This window comes from Vanellus vanellus, assembly GCF_965231255.1.
Source record: "Vanellus vanellus genome assembly, chromosome: 2".
In the NCBI taxonomy this organism is placed as follows: domain Eukaryota; kingdom Metazoa; phylum Chordata; class Aves; order Charadriiformes; family Charadriidae; genus Vanellus; species Vanellus vanellus.
In genome coordinates, this window is record NC_138906.1 from 33,117,582 (window position 1) to 33,136,813 (window position 19,232).

Sequence of the window (19,232 nt, forward strand, 5' to 3'; positions counted from 1 at the left end):
CTATTGCAACATGGCTAGGGATCATATTTGGTCCCGGTTGCCAGAAAATTTCATTTTCATGTGCTCAAAAAAAAAAAAAGTCTCACCACCGTGAACTCAGCAAGGATAAATCTATTCATCTGTTGTATACTTGGACATTTTCCTTTAAATAGAAGATATTTCTGGAATTATTTTTTTTTACTCAAAAGACCCATTGTGTAGATCCTGTGTAAATAAAGTCTATTTTATGCCATTATGTAGGTCTCAGTAGATACATCAAGCTTTTATGCCATCGTGTACAGCTCAGATTCACAAAAGCATGGTGTAACCTTTGTCCTTGTTCTGCTTTTGTATTCCTGTAGATGTTATTACCCCCAGCACAAATTCTACCATCTCTGTGCAGATCCCACTCTCTTCTCCAAGTCTCACCCCACCAACTAAATTGCAGTCTTCCCAATATTTTTGTGTCTGATTGTCAGCATAGGTTAATTATAGTTTAAATTATTTATTTCCTCTATTTCCAACTAGATTTTGCCTCCATCTTTCGCTATACTTCCAGATATCGTCGTCACTGTTTATACATCCTCTTTGATTCCCATCTCTCCTGAGATTCCCCACATCCACATGTGCAGATTCTTTCCTAACAACGTGCCTGAGATAATTAGTCTTATTCACTCATGCATCTAGGATTCTCATCTAGGCCCTTGCTTTCTCGTATCTCCAGTACAGCAATTCTCTCTGCGAAAATCTTTACATCTCACTGATGTCCACCCAGAATGCTACTGAAATAAATGTCTTAGACTATCCCTTTGGCTATGTCATTCCTCTCTATGTACATTTCCTTTGGATCCCTTATGAAAAGTAAGCTAATTTTCAACATTTTAAGGATTTTTTCAGCATACCTCTCTGTTCCCTGAGCTAATTTCCATTAGCAACATGCTGAATTTTCATAGAAATACTTTGTGATTTCTCCTCTAATAGTCCTAATGCTTGTCCACATTTTCCATCTGCTGCCTTTTATCTCATGTTTACACCATACGTGCCTGGGAGCAGGACTATTATTGCGTTCTGGTACTGACAGTGCCTTCAACAACCTGGATCCCAACTAGTTTGACTTCAGAGTTAATAAAAGATGTATTTACTCTTAAGCAGCACACGCAAACAGTGATTTATAGTGATGAAGTATTTTGCTCCTTGCAGTTCAGCATTAAAATACTGATTTGCTACTGGAGAGCGAATGCACAGCAAGGTGCTTCGGGACCTTCTTAATAAAACAATGGTCAAAACCACCCAAATGTTAACAATAAGATCACTAAAACACTAAATAAACAGTTGAAAAATAATTTCCTTTCCAAATAGTTTGAATCAGAAATAATATCAATTTTCATACTTGGAAATAGTTTTTTTTTTCAATATGAAGAATATTTTAGAGCTGGTTTTCCTAGTGTGTAATAACACCTGTAAGGAGAATATAACTGTTTACATTAATGGAGGGATTTATTTACATTGATGGCTCCACAGTTTTTCTCAATTATAACAGTAAGACCAAAACAAAACAGGAAAGCAAGTCACTAAACTACCAAATTTCACCTAATAACAAGGGAATCTATTCTTCTGTGCAGCTACATACTTCAAAGTGCATATCCAGCCAGAATTTTTCAATTTTTTTGCCTCCCATTAAAATAAAACAACGAGGTGTTTCATGTGTTTTGTGTAATGCTGTTATTTTTCAGCTAAGCAGTATGAAAATGCTGCATGAGAATGAGCTGCAGAGAGCTGGCGTTCCTTAAAAATTACTATACATGAATAGTTACACATGCATAATTATATAATTACACTTGATGGCAGCAATAGCACATAGAGAAGACTATTAATAGCAGGTAAAATCTGCAGAAATCTCATGAAGATGAATATCCTCCGAAAGTATGAAAAGGTGGCACTTGGTGCAGAATATATTTTAGTTTTACATTTCAGCATGACAATTACCATGAAAGAAAGGATCAAAGTCAAACGGCACAGCTGGCAGCTTGAGAATAATTTAAGAGGTGTACTGGCAATAGCTTTTTGGTTTCAGTAAGATGGACTGCATTAACTGTAATAGGGAAACAATGGTGGAGAAAAGTCATACAGCATTCTTGCCTGGCATTAGTACAACATTAGCTGAACCTGCAGTTTTGACGACTTCATACAAATTTTAAGGGAGAAAACTTCTGCTAATGAATATGAACAATAGCAATGTCTCCTCTGCAGTTTGGGACAAAACAACAACCTAGCATCACATTTAGGCTTAAATCACTGATTCAGGAACTCATGAGCACCAGGGAAATAAGATTAGCATGTGCCTATAGCATATACAACCATGGTTCCTCGACCTTGTCCCCAAACTACAAAGAGATAATCTGTCTGCAAGGACGTGACTAAATACTGTAGAAATCAGGGCAGCTGGGCTGGAAGGATGTAATATAAGCTAAGCAGATAATGCTGTATAAACCCAAGGCTCTTCTCTCGTTTCCCGCTCTCCCTGTAAGTTTGAATTTTACAGTATTCAGGGGTGGGATCAGAGAACCAACCTCTTATCATTCAGTTCCTTTACAAAGGAAGTAATAAAAGGAGTCTGGGAGAATGTACAGATCCTCCCTGCCTTGCATCCTTAACCAACCTCTCTCCTAGATCATTACACTTTGGACCAGCTATGCCCTGCATAGACTGGAGAGGGTCTGTCATGTCTGCCTTGCCACCCCACACCATTTCCTTCCATTCAGCTTTTAACCTGGCTACTATTTTGAATATGTATACCCTGTCCAGCAAGAATAATGTTGCATTTGATAACACACTTTATGATCACCGATTTCCAAGTGTCCCCGCCCAAGTTGGCCATACCTTGGACTAGAGGCAAAAGCCTGATGTGTCTTAGCTGAGCTTTCCTTCAAAGAGCTAGACATTCAGCAGAACACCTACCTTTATTTGTTTTACGAGAAATTAAGCATAGCCACAGTTTCTTAGCAATTCAGCTAACAACACAGTTCCCTTTCAACCACAATTTTCCAAAGATGATTTGCATTCTAAAGACTCTGTCTAAGCCAAGAGGCAAACATTTGTCAACACATGAACAGTTCTGAAAATCAGAATCTCCCCTGCCAAATGTATTATGGGTTCTCTGAAATTACTGGCATATATGCCCAAATATGCACCGTCTAACACATGCAGATTTTACAGTTGCAATATGGTCTTGTGTAGAGTTTAATAGTACGGATTACTGCACATTACAAAGCAAAATAAAATCATGAAGACCACGTAATTTGATCCACACAAAGATCAAAATAAAACAGCAGAGGATGTAAAGTAGTTGGTTGGGCAGATTTTATGTGGACTGTCAAGGAAAAATGGACCAGTTTGGGTTGCATGCTGCTTTCACAGCTATTATTTTTGTTAGTTTTGCAATCTGATGCTTTTGATTTTTATTTGATGCTAATAAGTTCTGAAAGCCACAGAGTTTACAAAGCCAAAAAAATAAACCTGGATCCACTAAAGATCCTGTTTTCCTCTTTCTTAACTCTCCACTACCCAGGCGTGGAGCGGACAGTTTCACATCGCTGGAAGGAGCAGATTTGATTCATCTAGTGGATTGAGACGTTTTATAAGAACTTGGCAGAAATTAGTAAATACTTAGAAGGTAATAAATAGTCCAATAAGATACTAAAAAACATCAAGTTAAGATGGCACCAATTTATATAAAAATTAAGGCTATAAAATTATATTTTTTCTATCACTGTTCTTAATCAGAGTAACACGGTATAAATTGACATTACAGTGGGAAATAAAGTTACATAAGAATATAACACACTATTATTTAAATTTGTTTCTTGTTCTTTGATAGCTATGCACCACATATACACATAAAACAAATGATTTTTTTTCCCTCCACACAGATGAGCCCAACTCTCCTCCAAGCTATGAAAGGGTTTTCCAAGATCTTCATGGAGCTGCTACTGAGAATTTCTTTGAAATTATCTGTTTCAAGTGAGCGACATTTGAGTAATATATAATGACAGAAAGAATCAGGGTGTGAAAAAGCTGATCTGAATCTTGGGGCCTAAGATTCTACCAATACCGAGGACTGTGTTAAAAATGGACAGCGTTTGCTTTTTTTTTTTTTTTTTTTTAATATCCAGGTTCCCTCTGCTAATGGAAATCTTCTTCCAACAGCAAGATCCTCATATAGCTACTCAGATGAAACACTCGCTGATCTCTCTACTCTTGGAAATAGAGATGGGACAATTTTATCAAACAATTTATTTCTTGAAATATGTCATTCATATCTTGAAATATGTCATTCAACAGCAAGTTGAAGACGTTTGATTTTATTTTAAATGGAGAAGTTTGAATGAGATATTTTTGTTTCAGGCAATACTTTTTTTCTGGCATTTGACTATTCTTATTTTGTAATGGTGGGGAAAAAAAAATCAGCGTTTTGGTTTGGGGGTTTTTGGTAGGTTTTATTTTATTTTGATTTGGTTAGTGAAACAGAAAATAGTTTTCCTACAGCTGTCTCTATTAATTGAGTCATTGAGCATATAGAGCAATGGCAGTTTGAGCATTCCAGCAGAGCTGTGAATCTTTACTGACCAATTCAAATATTCAGCACATCATTGATAGGAAAAAATATGTTCACCACTGTGCAGTTACAAACACAAGGCCCTTAAAATGGCAGGAACAATTCTCTCTGGAGCATAATAGATTTGATCAGAAACCTTGGACCAGGATGCAAATACTCAATTGCTAAAACTGGTTAAAATTGTTATTTTTGGAAATTCCCCATGAGTAATAGTTATTTTTTTGCTTTTTATTTTTCAAGTTTTTAAATTAATTCCTCTGTGTTAGTCCTCATATTAATCCTCTCCATTTCCTTTTATTTTCTTTTTCTTTTTCACACATGGAAAGAAAAAAGCAAATGTAATAAAAGGAGGGGAGAGGGAGAAAGGAAGGGGAGAGGGAGAAAGGAAGGGGAGAGGGAGAAAGGAAGGGGAGAGGGAGAAAGGAAAGTTGAAACTTGGACCCTTTTCTTTAGAAAAGTCTCAAATATTTCTCGGTGCTCTTTAAAATAGAAACATATAAAAGCATATGTCATTTTTTGTAAGCCAACTGCACATTTTGGACTTCTATCCAGAGGGCATGGCAGATTCTAGCCAGTTATACCCTAATTTTTAAAATTTACGCAGTTGTTCTCAGTTGTTGATATCTTGGTAACACATTTTTTAGTCCAATTTACAAGTCTGACAGTTGCATTCCTGCTTTTTATATGTTTTATGGTCTGAGGATGCATTTTAATAAGGTTAAGATAACCCCAGAAGCTAATTTCCATCCATACAGGTAGTATGGAAAATACATTTGGAATAGACTCAGTTTAGGTCAACTCTTTCATTAAAAGCAAAGATGGCCCAACAAGATATTAGAGTTAGACTCCTGAATGCATCTTGTACTGTGCTAGAAAGTACCCAGCTGAAGACAACAGACAACTTAAAAAATATGTATACTTAACCGCCGCAGCTTTCTAAATAAGGCAACTATTTAATAGGCTTCACTTGAAAGTCAGGAGTAAGAAATTAATAGGAATTTAACGTGGATGATGGCAGCTCTATTCACTGCTTACACAGTGCACAGAAGTGAGGTTGGCCCTTTATGTATGCACAAAGGCAGGTAACTGCCCTAGGTTATCATCTAACTAGACCGTTTGCAAAGGAAAATGGAGGTAGCTATAGAGACATGTAGCTCTAAAAAAATGCAGTTAACAACCAGATCGTGGTTTTTAACATCCCGCTTAACTGCCACATTTAACTGCTTGCTAATATCTGACTGTTCTTTGTAGTCAACTTACACAAAGCCAACAACAAGAGAAATAAATATATCTCGAGATTTATAGTCATATGCAGATGTGCAATGAATTCAGGTTATAGCTAAGGACAAAATACAGCATCCTTTTCTCCATAAAATCTAAAACGTTCAAACTAAAACCAGGCATTTTGAACTGTGTATTAGCTTCCAATCAGCAAAATAAACAACCTATTCCAAGCATTTCATGGGCTCCACATGAAGATAAACCAAACTAATTCTGTCAGGACAGATGTGATCACTCCCAGACTCCACAGGGAGTTGCTGCATTATTTTGCCTTAGTTTCAAGTGATAACTAGAGCTTTACATGTACTTTTTTCCCCATAACACCTATTTCCAACTTTTAAACATACAAAGTGTTTTGTGTGTTCTGCATTTGGGAATCAGTTGTTAAACATAGTATTTGCTAATCTTCTTTCATCAGGCAATTTTTATTTGGCATTGGCAGGAAAAGGAAATTTTAAAACATTCTCTTTGCTTTGCGTAATACCAAAATATAAAAATAAATATAGCATTGTTGCTTTCTCTATATTCCCTGCTTCTAAACATCATAGAAAACAGAACTCATACAGAGGAATGCTATAACAAGGCAGTAATAAGAAAAATAAATCACAGCACAGATAATGGTTTGATTTTATCTTATTGATCTATTGCCCACTTTAGACAAGAGGCAATGGCTGGCTAGAATTTAGCATGCAATTGCCCAGATGTCATGGACTAGTTTCAGTCTCTCTGGTTATTTCAGGTGCTGCTAGTAGAAAAACAGAGACTCAACTTTTAGTGTGCTTTTCCTCCTTTGTTGTTCATAAGAAGCTTATGAAAAAATAGACTGTGCAAAAGATTATTGTTTTTAATCATCAATTCTAATAAAATATGTTACAGAATATTTTGAGTTAATTTCTGTTTTCTTAAATACAGGTATTGATTTGGCTTTCCAACGGTCTGTGTTACTGCCCAATTCTGTGGGTCCTACACATTTATTCTGTTCCAGAAATGCTAAGTTTCCATAGCTGCCATGTTCTGTTCATTGTTACACAAGTGGGAATGGACATTTATAGGAAGAAGAATCTTGTATCTCCATCTCCCTTGCAAGATGTATAAATTGGGCAACCCTGGACTGCGTGTCCCTCGTACATTTGGGTTTTCTCTATTTAAATCTTGTGAGACACAAATATCCAAAACGCTTCAAATACTAGGCTGATTCTTTGTGGTCACCTCGTATCTGCCAAACCCAGATTTATTCCACATCAGAAATAGCTAGCTTAATTAAAGCTGTCACCTCCTAAGAGCTAATTCAATCCCTCTGCCTGTCATGTTGAGGTTAAAATTCAAACTAAGCCATCTGCCTTCATGGCCTTGGGAACACAGGCACAACTCTTCTCTCTTTAAGGTTAGGACAATTCCCACCTGGCAGGTGCAATAGTTTTGGTGGCAGACTATCTGATTTTGGACAGAATTTTACTAATTTTGCATATCAGGTTGTCCTAACAAACACATGCACGCGGGTGAGCTTGGTAGGCTAAAGACAGCCAGGCCACCAAGCACACCCGCACACCGGCCGTGCACAGCGGGGCTGGAAGGCTCCCCGCTCCGGGGGGCTCAGCACAGTGGGGGAACACAGTCTGATGGACGCAAAAGCTATCTTCTGCTTCTCCCCACACCATGTGCGTAGATGGGAAATCTCAGCAAGTAAGCCAGTGTCTTTCATTCAGGATGCAGCAATCCCTCATCTTACCCTTGCCTTTGACACTTAGAGACTCCAATGTGCTTTACGCTACACTGTACTTTAAATCAACTTTGAATGTAAACTGATCAGGAAGGACTGGCTCTATCAAGCATAGGAAATATGAGTCTTCTCCGGCTGCCTTTGCATCTCCCCTACAGAATCCAAATGGCACGGGGTCTGTCTGTAGCCTGCCTCTCTCACCCCAGTGTACACCAGTGCGGCTTGTGTTGGGATGCAGAGGTACCACTGTGCTTACACAGATACACAGATGACCAATAGTGCGAACGAGCCATTCTCTGAGCACTTCTTCACTGGAAGTACATTTTTTCAAAGGGAGAAAAAAAAAAATAGTTAAAAATTACTCTACAGATTTTTCTAACAGTAGAAAACCAGGTACGAAACAAATATATGTGTTTGTACATTAACAAAAAAAGTTAGTTAATACTCTAGTACTGCAACTGCAGTTACACAGACAGAAACATCTACCCATGTGGAGTACCTCAGTTGTCACCAGGGATTAATATCGGTGGAGCAATTCACTGGTATGGAGATTTCTATTATTATCCATGTGTTATTATGATGTAGAAAAGAATGCAGTTTGATGGGGTTTGTAGCATTAATAGCTTTTAGAAAAATTATGCTTTGACTTATGAACCAAACCAGTCTGCAACGCAAATTAGTTACAACGTGTGTGGAATGGCACAGTTTCACTTTTACAAAGACAGCCTCAGATGTATAACTGAAGATTAATAATTTCATTTGGCATAGTTCTTATCTTTAAAATGCAAACATTGCTTGCAGATACAAGCCAATCACTAACTGCTTTGGGCTTAGAAGGGTCAGAAAATAAACTTTAAAACTATCAACGTGAGTGTTGACAGAACAAAAAGCAAAATTTCAGACAGTATATGCGAATATGCATTATCTATCTTCAGAGCACCACCTTTGCTTCATCTTTGACTGCATGCTTCTGATTTCTATTAAGTATGACTACCTCCTTGTCTTGTCAAGCAATTAAAGTGACAAAAGTAATAGCAGATGCCTCTTTCATAGTTAAAACTACAGCAAGCAGACCATAGCTTGCATTTTATTACAACTACTCTATACAGCCTAATAATTGCAAGGTAATTGAAAAGATCCTGATAATAAACCACCAGTTTACTTTTTTTTTTTCAGACAAAATAAATATATAACCCAATTCAGGCTTCATTTTAACAACACATTAGATGGTTTCCAACTTGTCTTGATTTTTGTTTTATTTTATGATTGTAAATAAACCCTGGAAAATTCCTTCCCCCATTTTACCACCTGAAACTGCAGCTGTTGGCTGACACTATCAAAGCCTCGCAATTCCGAACTCACGTGCAAATCTCATCAAGTGCAGACACTTCTAATTGATTCCAGAAGTTTTTCTTTTGCTAAGATCAGCGGGCAGAAGAAGAATAATGAGCAGCTTTTAAGCAGAGGGGGGGAGGGTGTTGAGCTCAGGGAGAGGAGATTTTAAAAGCTCCAGCTTGGCTGCTCTGCCAGAAATGCAGAGCAATTTTACGGTCAATTGGCCAGAGCATCTGGAACTATACATCATAGTCTTTAGTTGATGGTGGTGAAGCCGACTCTCAAACTGGCTAAGTCTAAAATCAGTAATGACTCTGCTGTCACACCTAAGTGGAAACTAACTTAATCTACTGCCAGATTTTACTGTGACTTTTTCTAAGGGACATTATTCCCCTTAGGGCAGTTGTCAAGAATATTAAAAGTCCAGTCCCTGGGATACACTGCATGGTAGAGCGGACTTTTTTGAATGAAGCTAACACAGAAAATACAGATTACAACTCGTGTTTGTTCAATTCCGTGTGTGTTGACAAGGCTTTTTATCATAAGGCAGTAGAGTTTCCTTCCATCCCCAGCTTCATTTCTAAAATACATTTCAAATACACCAGCCAATCTAGTTAGGGCACAGAGGCTGCATAAATGCTGAGGTCGTAAATCATAGTACAGGGCACGGAGCTTTCACCTTAATGGAAACCAAATATGGGATATGCTGCTCTTTGAAATGTGGCACAGATGATCATAACGAGGAACCGAGGAAAAATGCTACAGAGCAGAAAACTATCGTTGATGTGGAAATAAGTTCTTATGAGTAAATGTTTGTTTTAAGTCAGTACTCATAAGTCAGTATTCCAACACTGGTAAATTACACTAAGAAACAAGTGAGGTAACAGCAAGCCTTTGTACGATGAAAGGAGAAATAAGTAGCATGGTAATATATCACATTAAGAGGGACTGCTGTGGAACAGAGAATACAGTGCAAATCAGTTCTTTAATAAAGAGATATTATATATTTTATCCAGACAAATTAGCTGACACACTCATAAGAAATACTAGAATTGCATCAAAGATCAGAGAAGCAGCCCGCTTGGTACAGAATACTGTCTCCTAAAGTGTTTGGAACAGCTGTTTGGACCAAGTTTAGATACTCTGAAGGAGTAAATAAACAATCTGACCACAACGAAGTTCATTTCTGCCTTCATTAGTTAAGGGCTGAATTACACCCTGCAGCATAAGATTTTATATCTATTCCAGAGTTGGTTATATTTCTAACGCACCCCATGCCCACATAAAACAGAAAAGAAAACAAGGTATTCATTTAAAATATCACACCTGTATACAATCCCTCTTTTTCTTTCTTTTCCCCAAGGAAAGTTGTCCTAGATCTTTATCCTCCCTACCTGTAAATTAACACATGCCCGCCAGTGCTTTCATGCCCAGGAAACTGCAGGGCAAGAGGAGCCCGGGAGGAGAGATTTACTCTCAGATACAATGCCTTAGCTGACACAAAGGTAAAAGACACCCAAGCACATCAAGACAGACATCTGTATTTCCTCTCCCCTTAGTTTAAGAGTCTTTCTCAGTACTGAGTTGCAGCCACTATGAGAGTTGGTGAAAATATTTAAGACGAGAGTTCCAACAACATGTCAATGGCTCTCGTTTCTGCTTGCTCCTCATTAGTACTACTGTCAAATAACAGGCAGTGCTTGACCAAAATCAGCTCATGGAATATGCTGGCCGATGCCAAACCAGAGGAGTTGGATGGAAACACTTTGAAGAGGCGCACCATCATCACAGATTTATTTTTACATATCGTGCCTGCTGAACTGTCACATAACTGAACACACAAGCAATGTTTTCTGCTACTTCCAGGTGGTTAGAAGACTCCAGGCCCAGTCTGACAGAAAATGATTTGGCTTTAGTAATACACATGATTATCACATTACACAGGCATGAAGTAATCAGCCTAAAGAAAACTAACTAGTATAGGATGTGGCAGCACAGATCCTCAAGGAGAAACACGTTAACTCCTCAGTTTGCTGTCTATAACCGGTCAAATATAATATCCCTGCCCCTATCACCAAGGTTTTCAGTAACTTCCACCAAAGAAAAAAATTTCTTAAGATTTCCTCAAACGTCACCACGTTTTTTCTTAAAAACATCCACAAAAAAGCCCTGCTTCTTTCACCTAACCATCCATAGGAAATGCATACAGCACAAAGAACAGAAAATCCACACTGAGAAATGCACATTGGTCCACCTCCCATAAGAAAAAAAGGTTCACTTTTCTAACTCCGATAACTTCAAATTATTGTCTTGTTTGGAGAATGAAAGGACACCAGGAGATATCCCCCAGGAATATATCTTGGAAGGACTTCAAATGTGATAGCAGGGAGAACAATACCTTTTAATTATCAGAAAAATAACACAGTCTTCAAATGGGTCCAAGACCAGTAACACACAACTTCATATCTATACCTATAGATGCAGTGTTGTACTTACTAAAGCGTGGACAAAGTTAACCACATTGAGCCTCTAACTTTAGCAAAAGCAGAAGTCCTTCTTTCTTACACACCTCCAGCTTCCTTTTACTTCCACCTTCCCTGGACCAGAGCATTAGGAATCTTTCTTGCTCTACAGTAAGTTGCATCAACTGACTTGTCTGAAGAAAATCGGTTGGGCAGAGAGAGTAAGAGGCTGAAGCCAGAGGGCAGGACTGCTCCTCCTGCTGGAATTGCAATCATTAGCTGCATTTTTCACACCCACCTGAGCTAATTCAATGGCAAAATGGGAGAGGCTTGCTCCTTGTTTCCTCTGCTCTTGTCTCCTCTCTCACTGCTCCCCTGCTTTTCTCTTATTTCTTCTCTACTTTCATTCTAGTGTTCACCCAGAAGGCCTTCCTCCCACACAGCAGTTCTGACAATTGTCAGACCTTTTTGCGAGCCAAATGCAATCATTTGCAGTTTAAATCACCTATTTTTACTAGTTAGAGTACCCTGCAAATAGTACTGCAAGGATATTCCCTTCTGAAATCTTATCTACTGGTTCTAAAATATTCATGAGGAATATGAACATATGAAACATACCATAGAAAAAACAAACATGTATAGACAGGAGTCACATGCTTTTTCACTAATGATTCATCATGCTGTATGGCAAAATCAGTCTTGCACTTATCTGCTACAATGTGCACCATTAATTTAAGAATGTTGTGACAGAATTATTTGTTAAATTCTAGACACACTGAGTAGTGCCATCATGCCTCTTGCAGTTTGTTTTTCTTCATCCTTAAGTGTGTGCCCTGAAAGGCATAATTTATAGACTCAAAAAAAGAAGTCAACAGAAATTCTTTTACATGACATTGTGCATTCATTATTATCACTCATGGATACTGGATTACTAAAGAATTGTCTGTTTGGTAACTCATAAGGATGATGATGTAAGGAGGACATCATTTAAGTATAGTACAGATTACGAATACTGAAAATATAACATTAAAAAGATCAAAGTTGGGTAAATCTAGGTGTATGTTAAAGATGGAATATGTATGAGGCAAAAAAAGATTAAATAAATGGTTTAATTTACATGTCTAAAAATTGTAAGTGGATTGAAAGAGAAACAGAGCAAAGGAAGTTGAAAAGCAAGCACATAAACATTACTAGGACATATGTAGCAGAAATTAACATTGCTTATGATATAGATCTATGTTTATGGGCCTCACAGTTATCTACAGTATTATACTGTGAAGGATAGATAACCTGTTTGAGTGTTGAACAGAACAGAAACAATTTTTAGGACAAATTTTAGACCTAACTTCTGAGAAAACCTTTTATTTATTTATTTATTTATTATGCTTTCTGGTGTCTGCTGGTTCAAAATGATTAGGTCAATATTGAGCTAAAACATAAATATTTGAAAACTTTTCAACATGAATTGACAAATCTCTGGCAATTTCCCTTTGCTCAGAATTTTTTTATCATAAATCCCATTATAACAATATTACCACACCTAAAAACATTCCTACCGTGAATCCAGAAATTGTATAATGCATTGAGAGCACAAGTGGATCATTTGTATCAAAACCCTTTGAAGTTCATCACAAACATCACAAAAACTATTAATATCACAAACTTGCTGATTTATGATAAAACGTAATCTCTATTGTTGACATGTTGGCGTTACTTAGAAGCATTATCTATTTTGGTCTCACTGAAAGCAAACAATTTGGAAGATGCCTATTCTTTCAGCATTATCAAAGAAAGAAAAGCATGTGGGCAAGGTACTCCTGTTTTTTGTTAAAAATGGCCAAACAAGGGACTAAAAAAAAGAGTAACAGAAAGTATAATATAAAAAATAAAAGGAAAAAAAAAGCTAGACAGGAGAAAGGATAGGAAAGTACAGTAGGGAAGAACTTGAGATAGCCAAGAAGTTAAAATTTTAATGAAAGAACAGAATAAGAACCATTTCATTTTATTTTCTTCTTCATGGCAGAATAGGAAGCTGTATAGTTCCCTATGAACAACAGAAATAATAATCTGATAATTTTAATTTTAGTCATTTCTTACTAAGAGACACTTTTACATATGCACAAACACACTTTTTTTTTTTTTTTTAATTGAGAGCGTATATTTTGACATATAATTGTCCACAAAGTCAGACCGAATAATTGAAATCTGAGAGCTACCTCTCAAGGGCTATAGAACTAATCACCAAATTTTAGAATTCTTCACTTCAAGCATATCTACTGTAGTAGGCTACTCTGTAAATAATAAAAACATAATAAAACATAAAAAAATATTTAAGCAAGTAAAATCCTTAAAATATCTGCTGAGTTCTGGCAGACTCTTATCAAAGGAATTCAAGAACTGTTTGATTTATGGACCAAGGTTTGACAATGTAATAATATGGGGAAAAAATCAGAATAATTCTTGATTAGTGGCACTTATCTGGCTTTAAATATTGTCCAATAGTTATTGTTTCTTAGCCCAGGTAAAAAGACAACAGGACAAAAAAGACCCACAGCAGCATAAGATATTTTTTCACTCTCCTATTGCCTGATGCCTTGGAAAAACAGGAGAATCAGCACCCCTACCAGAAACCTCCAATTAGGAAATTTGCTATAAATTTTGCAGATGTTTCAAGTCAAAGGAACCATTCTGAACTTGGTTTGAGTCTCAATCCCTACTGGTTTAGTTCATTTTTTCTGGTTTTAAGCCAAAAGGTAACTTTCTGATAACAGTTCTACTAGTCAAGCAAACCATTCATAACCTTGCTGATAACTGTATTTGCTGGTAACCAGCACTAGGTAGCTTGGGAATGTTATTCAAATCAGAATCATATTAATAAATCAATGTTATTTAATTCAGATAATATTAAGAGTTATTATGAAATACCAACTGTACTGAAAAAAGAAAAAGGCAGATTAAAAAGCAAAAGTTACAAACAGGACAAAAATAAGTCCTAAGAACACAAAAGCATCAATACTTCATCAGACCAAAGGTCTGTTTAGTCCAGTATCCTATCTTTGTCAATGGCTAAAAGTCTGTTTCTGAGGTACAGTATAAGTACAGAAAAAAAAATTTATATTTAAGACTCTTCCAGCCTCCAAGCATTTTCAGATTTGCCCCATGAAAGATGAATTAATCAGTCCAAATTCAGCTACACATTTCTGCTATTCCCTTCCAAGCATATGACCACTAATATATTATTTTTGCAAGAAATGATAAGTATACACTTTCCTGACTTTTTTCAATGTAAATTGACATCTCTGTAGCAAACCCCAATAATTTTCTTACAAGTTAATCGTAAAAAGGGAGAAATAAAGAGATAAGAAAAAAATTAATATTCTGATCAAATAATGCAATCAAACATAAGGAAACAAAATATAAATGTTTAGTGTTTCTGCTTTTTTCTAAAAACATAAAAAAATCCAGGGTCATCTGCGCAGACACATTTCAAAATAAATGTCTTACCTCATATGCATAGCACAAGGAAGAAAACTGACTCCTTAAGTGGCCGAGTTTGTACACACCTACGAAAACTAAGCAGCGGATGACTTCCAAAATTTCTGCTTTGGGCCTAGAAACGGGAAATAATTCAGATTAATGTCCAACATTTTCTTACTTGTTAACTGCAATGAAAAAGAATGTTGAAATAGTCTGTGATGTCCTGCACTTCACCAAGTCATCTTTCTTAACCTTATAGTTAAGTTTTTATAGCATCTACCTTATATGGACTTACAGCACTGAATTTTCTGGGGGTGAGAATACACATACTCACAAAGTATATATAAGCTCACACAAATGTAAATGTATATACAGCTATTGTCTTTTGATCTCAAAAATGATGACAACAACAAAATTCTGAAAACTGCTACATAAGTAGTTCAGAATGTTTTCATCGGTCTATTTCTGTAACTTTTTACTAATTCACATTACTAACTACCTAAGTTATAGACATCTCTGGATACAGACGGATCTTTACCTACCCTGAAATAAACTATTCAGTCCATGCAAGTGAAAGGCATTTCTTTCTGAAAACATAATGAACAGCAGGTGCAAAGCAGAACTGGCACCTCCATCTCAAAGGAAGCTTCTATTCCACATTTCTGTTCCAGAAGGGCAAATAGTTTCTCTGTAAGAAACTGTATCTGCTATTTACACTTCTGTAGGTTCATGGTGTCCATACGGACTACTCCCATAGTGTACGTCTCACTGGGCTGGTGTATTCAAGATCAAATTTGATTTGAAACCATACTGATCACATTTAGTCTAAAGTCCACACTATCCTTCACATGATTTGGAGTCTACTGTGAGCTACACCGTGCACTTTTCATATACCATCAGGGTATCTGACACCTATGCCATGCTACACAGGACTGACACAATTGCAATCTGAGCTTGAACTGCCTTGGGACAGCCTGCAGGTCTCCCTGGCCTGCCAGCGTCCCAAAACCAGAGATGTGGACCCTACAAATGCAAGCATGGGGAGGGACACGAGTAGCCCATCCTGTAACTTTTCTGCAATGGACAATACAGATATAGACACTCATCGCTATAGGAACACTCCTGGGTTTAGCTATTCACATATTATTTTCTGTTCAACAGATAGCAACATACGTGTCCAAGTGTATCTACAGTTCTTTATCAATATAATTTTTGACACACTTGAGATTTCCATGTAATGATAAATAATTCATAATGAGAGAAGAAAAAAATAATGTGATTTTTATCTTGCCTGTTCTCCATAAGTAGTCCAAAAGAGGTCAGGGACAAAATGATAAAGCCAATTCTCAGAAGAATAGTTGCCTGTGATAACATCTGTAAAAAGTAGACAATGAATTAATTTACAGTAATTTTCTGAAGAGAAACTGAGTTTTAACAGAATGGTAGCTTCAACTTCCTCACTCAGTGATGTTAGAGTCTGCTTTTAAACTAATTTCTTACTTTAAATTTTAGAACAAAAATTACCGTGTCTGCATAGCACACTTACAGGGAGTAACCTCCTTTATACCTGTTTCCTGAAAACTGTATTTCCAAAATGTTGTTTAAGATATTCCTTTCTTCACTAGGTGTTTTCCTGAAGTTACTTGATTCCCTTATGCCTTTACCCAAGAGGGAACAAACTTATTTCTAGATAAAAATCCCAGCAGCCCTGTTCTTTTTCGTCTTCTGCTGCTATGTTTCTACAATAGTCATCTATGAATCCCAATGGGTACCAAAACCAATACATTGGTGAGAATAAGAATTCACATGACATGGCAATATAACCATATTTGAGAAGAAAGAAAACTAATGTTGTCCCTTCGTGACAACTTGACACTTGGTTCCCAATTCAGAAAAATTCTTCAACTTATACCATTAACTTCAATCAGACTTAAAACACTTTTAAACATTAACATGTGTGTTAATACTTGGATGAATAGCAGCATGAGGATTTATGTCCTTAAAATTTACATCAAAATGCTATAAAAAAAAAACTCGAGAAAACAGAAACTATTTTCATTGTGAAGTTTAATTTTTTTCTTTTCATTTCTTAAATATTTTTTGTATTCTACACAGCTGCCTTTGAAAATCAAATATTTAATCAGTTTTCGTGTTCCCTCCCTGACTTCCTTTCAAATATTAGTTTTGAAAAGCCTTTGTTTTTTCATTTAAAAAACAACAAAAAACTCCAAAACAAAAGTAATGGATCTTGCTGAGTTATAGGAATCCTTTCTTACTTCAATAGCAAGAAGGTTTACGGACAGCATCTTATACCTCAAGATTGCATGCATTGGGAAATTAAAAATCTATGAAAGTCTGCCCTGATTTCAATAAATCCCACTCGGTGACATGCCCACCTTCCTTCGGTGGTGGCCCCTACCCCTCGAAGAGATCTAAGGTAAAGTATCTGCAAGCGTGGGAGGCCACAGGAGGATATTCTCAAGTTTTACAGCTGTGTGAACTTACAGTGCCCATGTTTGCAAAACACATCAAACCACACACTCAGGCTGGGTAGGTTTCTGTTGTTTTACTGAAGAATCACAAGCACCTACTTAAAGATCCTTAACAAACAGTTATTGAACAAAGAAAACACAATCCCAGCAACCAGCGAGCTAAAGAGCAGCCCCACCAGTTTACAAGCCAGAGCACTCTTCTCACAAATGACACCTGTCAAGCCACTCTGTTGCACAGATTTATTCCAGGATAGCTCAAACTCGTTACTCCACTGCTACATTTCCAACCTATTCCACCCCTCCTATGATAAACTTACAAAACGTTAGACTGATGATTACTACCATCATCTACTTATATGTAGACCTTGAGAAAGGATACTCTTTACACTTTCTTATGTTCTTACCCTGGGCATCTGCTATTGGCCATCACAGGAGACAGGAATACATTCGCAAATTCCAGATACAAGTTTTAAAGTTTGTCATTAAAAGACTGAATTGAGGATGCTCTTTTTGAAACCTTGTTTCTAGAATCTGAAAATCCCACAGTTATCCTAAACATAAAAGTCTTTCCATTGTTAATATGAAGCAATTTATTATGAAGTGACAACATTTTTGGACCGAACTTTTTTATAAAAATCAGGCACAGACTCTATTTAAGTTTAATAAAATAAGTTCTTAAACTGATCATCTAGTCACAGTAAGTTCAATTCCCACTTCAGCTTCCTGTAGAAACTGGGTCGTACAAAAATTCAAGGAGTGAGCAAAGAAAAACATGATTTGGCACAGGCATAAGGGAACTCACCCATAAATTTCTTAGAAATGCTTTGATATGTTTTTCAATGATTGTTACTTGTCAAATAAAGGAGTTTGCCAGGGATCTAGGACTGGAATTCAAGACTTTCCTCCTTAGAGACTGTCCTCACTTTTAAGTTGGAGAATTACACCTTTTTTTTTAAACCTAGTCCTTCTGACCAGGTGGGTCTGATTTTGCTTTGTGTTTCCAGTGCAATGCACTAGTTTCTAATGACTGCCTTAAAAATGTTCCCACAGTGGTAGGGTGTTACTCTGAGAAAAGGAACGTAAGGTTTGGTATCCCCCTTAGGCAGGAAAGAGGACTGAATACCAAATCCAAATTTCAAGCAAGTCACGTAATTACTACATTACAATGTATGGCTAAAATCACAACTTATGGAAAACGAATGAACCCACAATGGTTTTGAGAGTACAAATGTTAATATTTGTCTTCAGGAAGGATCCAGCAGTACCTGCTATGAAGTGTGTCTTCAATTTCCAATTTAAAAGAGCTGCATGATTTCACACCTTTCTGCCCTCCCAGTGTTTCTGAGCTGACCAGCACTAGACAACCAGCCACCAAGGCCTATGCATCTGGGCTTCCTTGAGATTCCAGGTTCAGAAAACTGAGATGCTGATTCAGTCTACCTTCCTTTAATTGCCTTCACTGAAGTGCCTAAACCCCTGTTATTAACCTAAACTTTCTCTGTAATCAGTGGAGAGAGTGCACTTTCTGGATGATTCTATTTCTTGCCATTAACTAGACAGCCAGTCTAGAGGCTAAATTTGGTCCCTACGCTAAGAGTTGGGTTTGAGTGGATGATGGAGAAACCTCTCCAAAGCAGACACTTTTGAGTCATATTTTCAGTGTTGTTTTGTCTCATAACTTCTATCAGAATTATTTTCTTTGCCTAAAGATATATTTTAATTGCCATTTATAAAAGAGTAGGAGAAAATCATACGTTACTTTTTAAAAGTTAACATATTTTCAGGAATAAAAAAACCATTTTTTATTATTGTTTATTTATTTTATTATCTATTTTACGTTATTTTATTATATTGTTGTTGATGGACCTGGA

General features: G+C 36.8%; 1 protein-coding gene across 1 annotated transcript in view; it reads right to left on the reverse strand.

Annotated features, from left to right (window-relative positions):
* Positions 1–19,232, reverse strand: part of AGMO (alkylglycerol monooxygenase) — a gene marked incomplete at both ends in the record, with an annotated part of 191,276 nt that overhangs the window by 65,865 nt on the left and 106,179 nt on the right. The window contains 3 exons of the mRNA XM_082499471.1: positions 12,618–12,682; positions 14,897–15,002; positions 16,161–16,243. Of these exons, the coding sequence (XP_082355597.1) occupies positions 12,618–12,682; positions 14,897–15,002; positions 16,161–16,243 (254 nt within the window). The remainder of the gene's footprint in view (positions 1–12,617; positions 12,683–14,896; positions 15,003–16,160; positions 16,244–19,232) is intronic.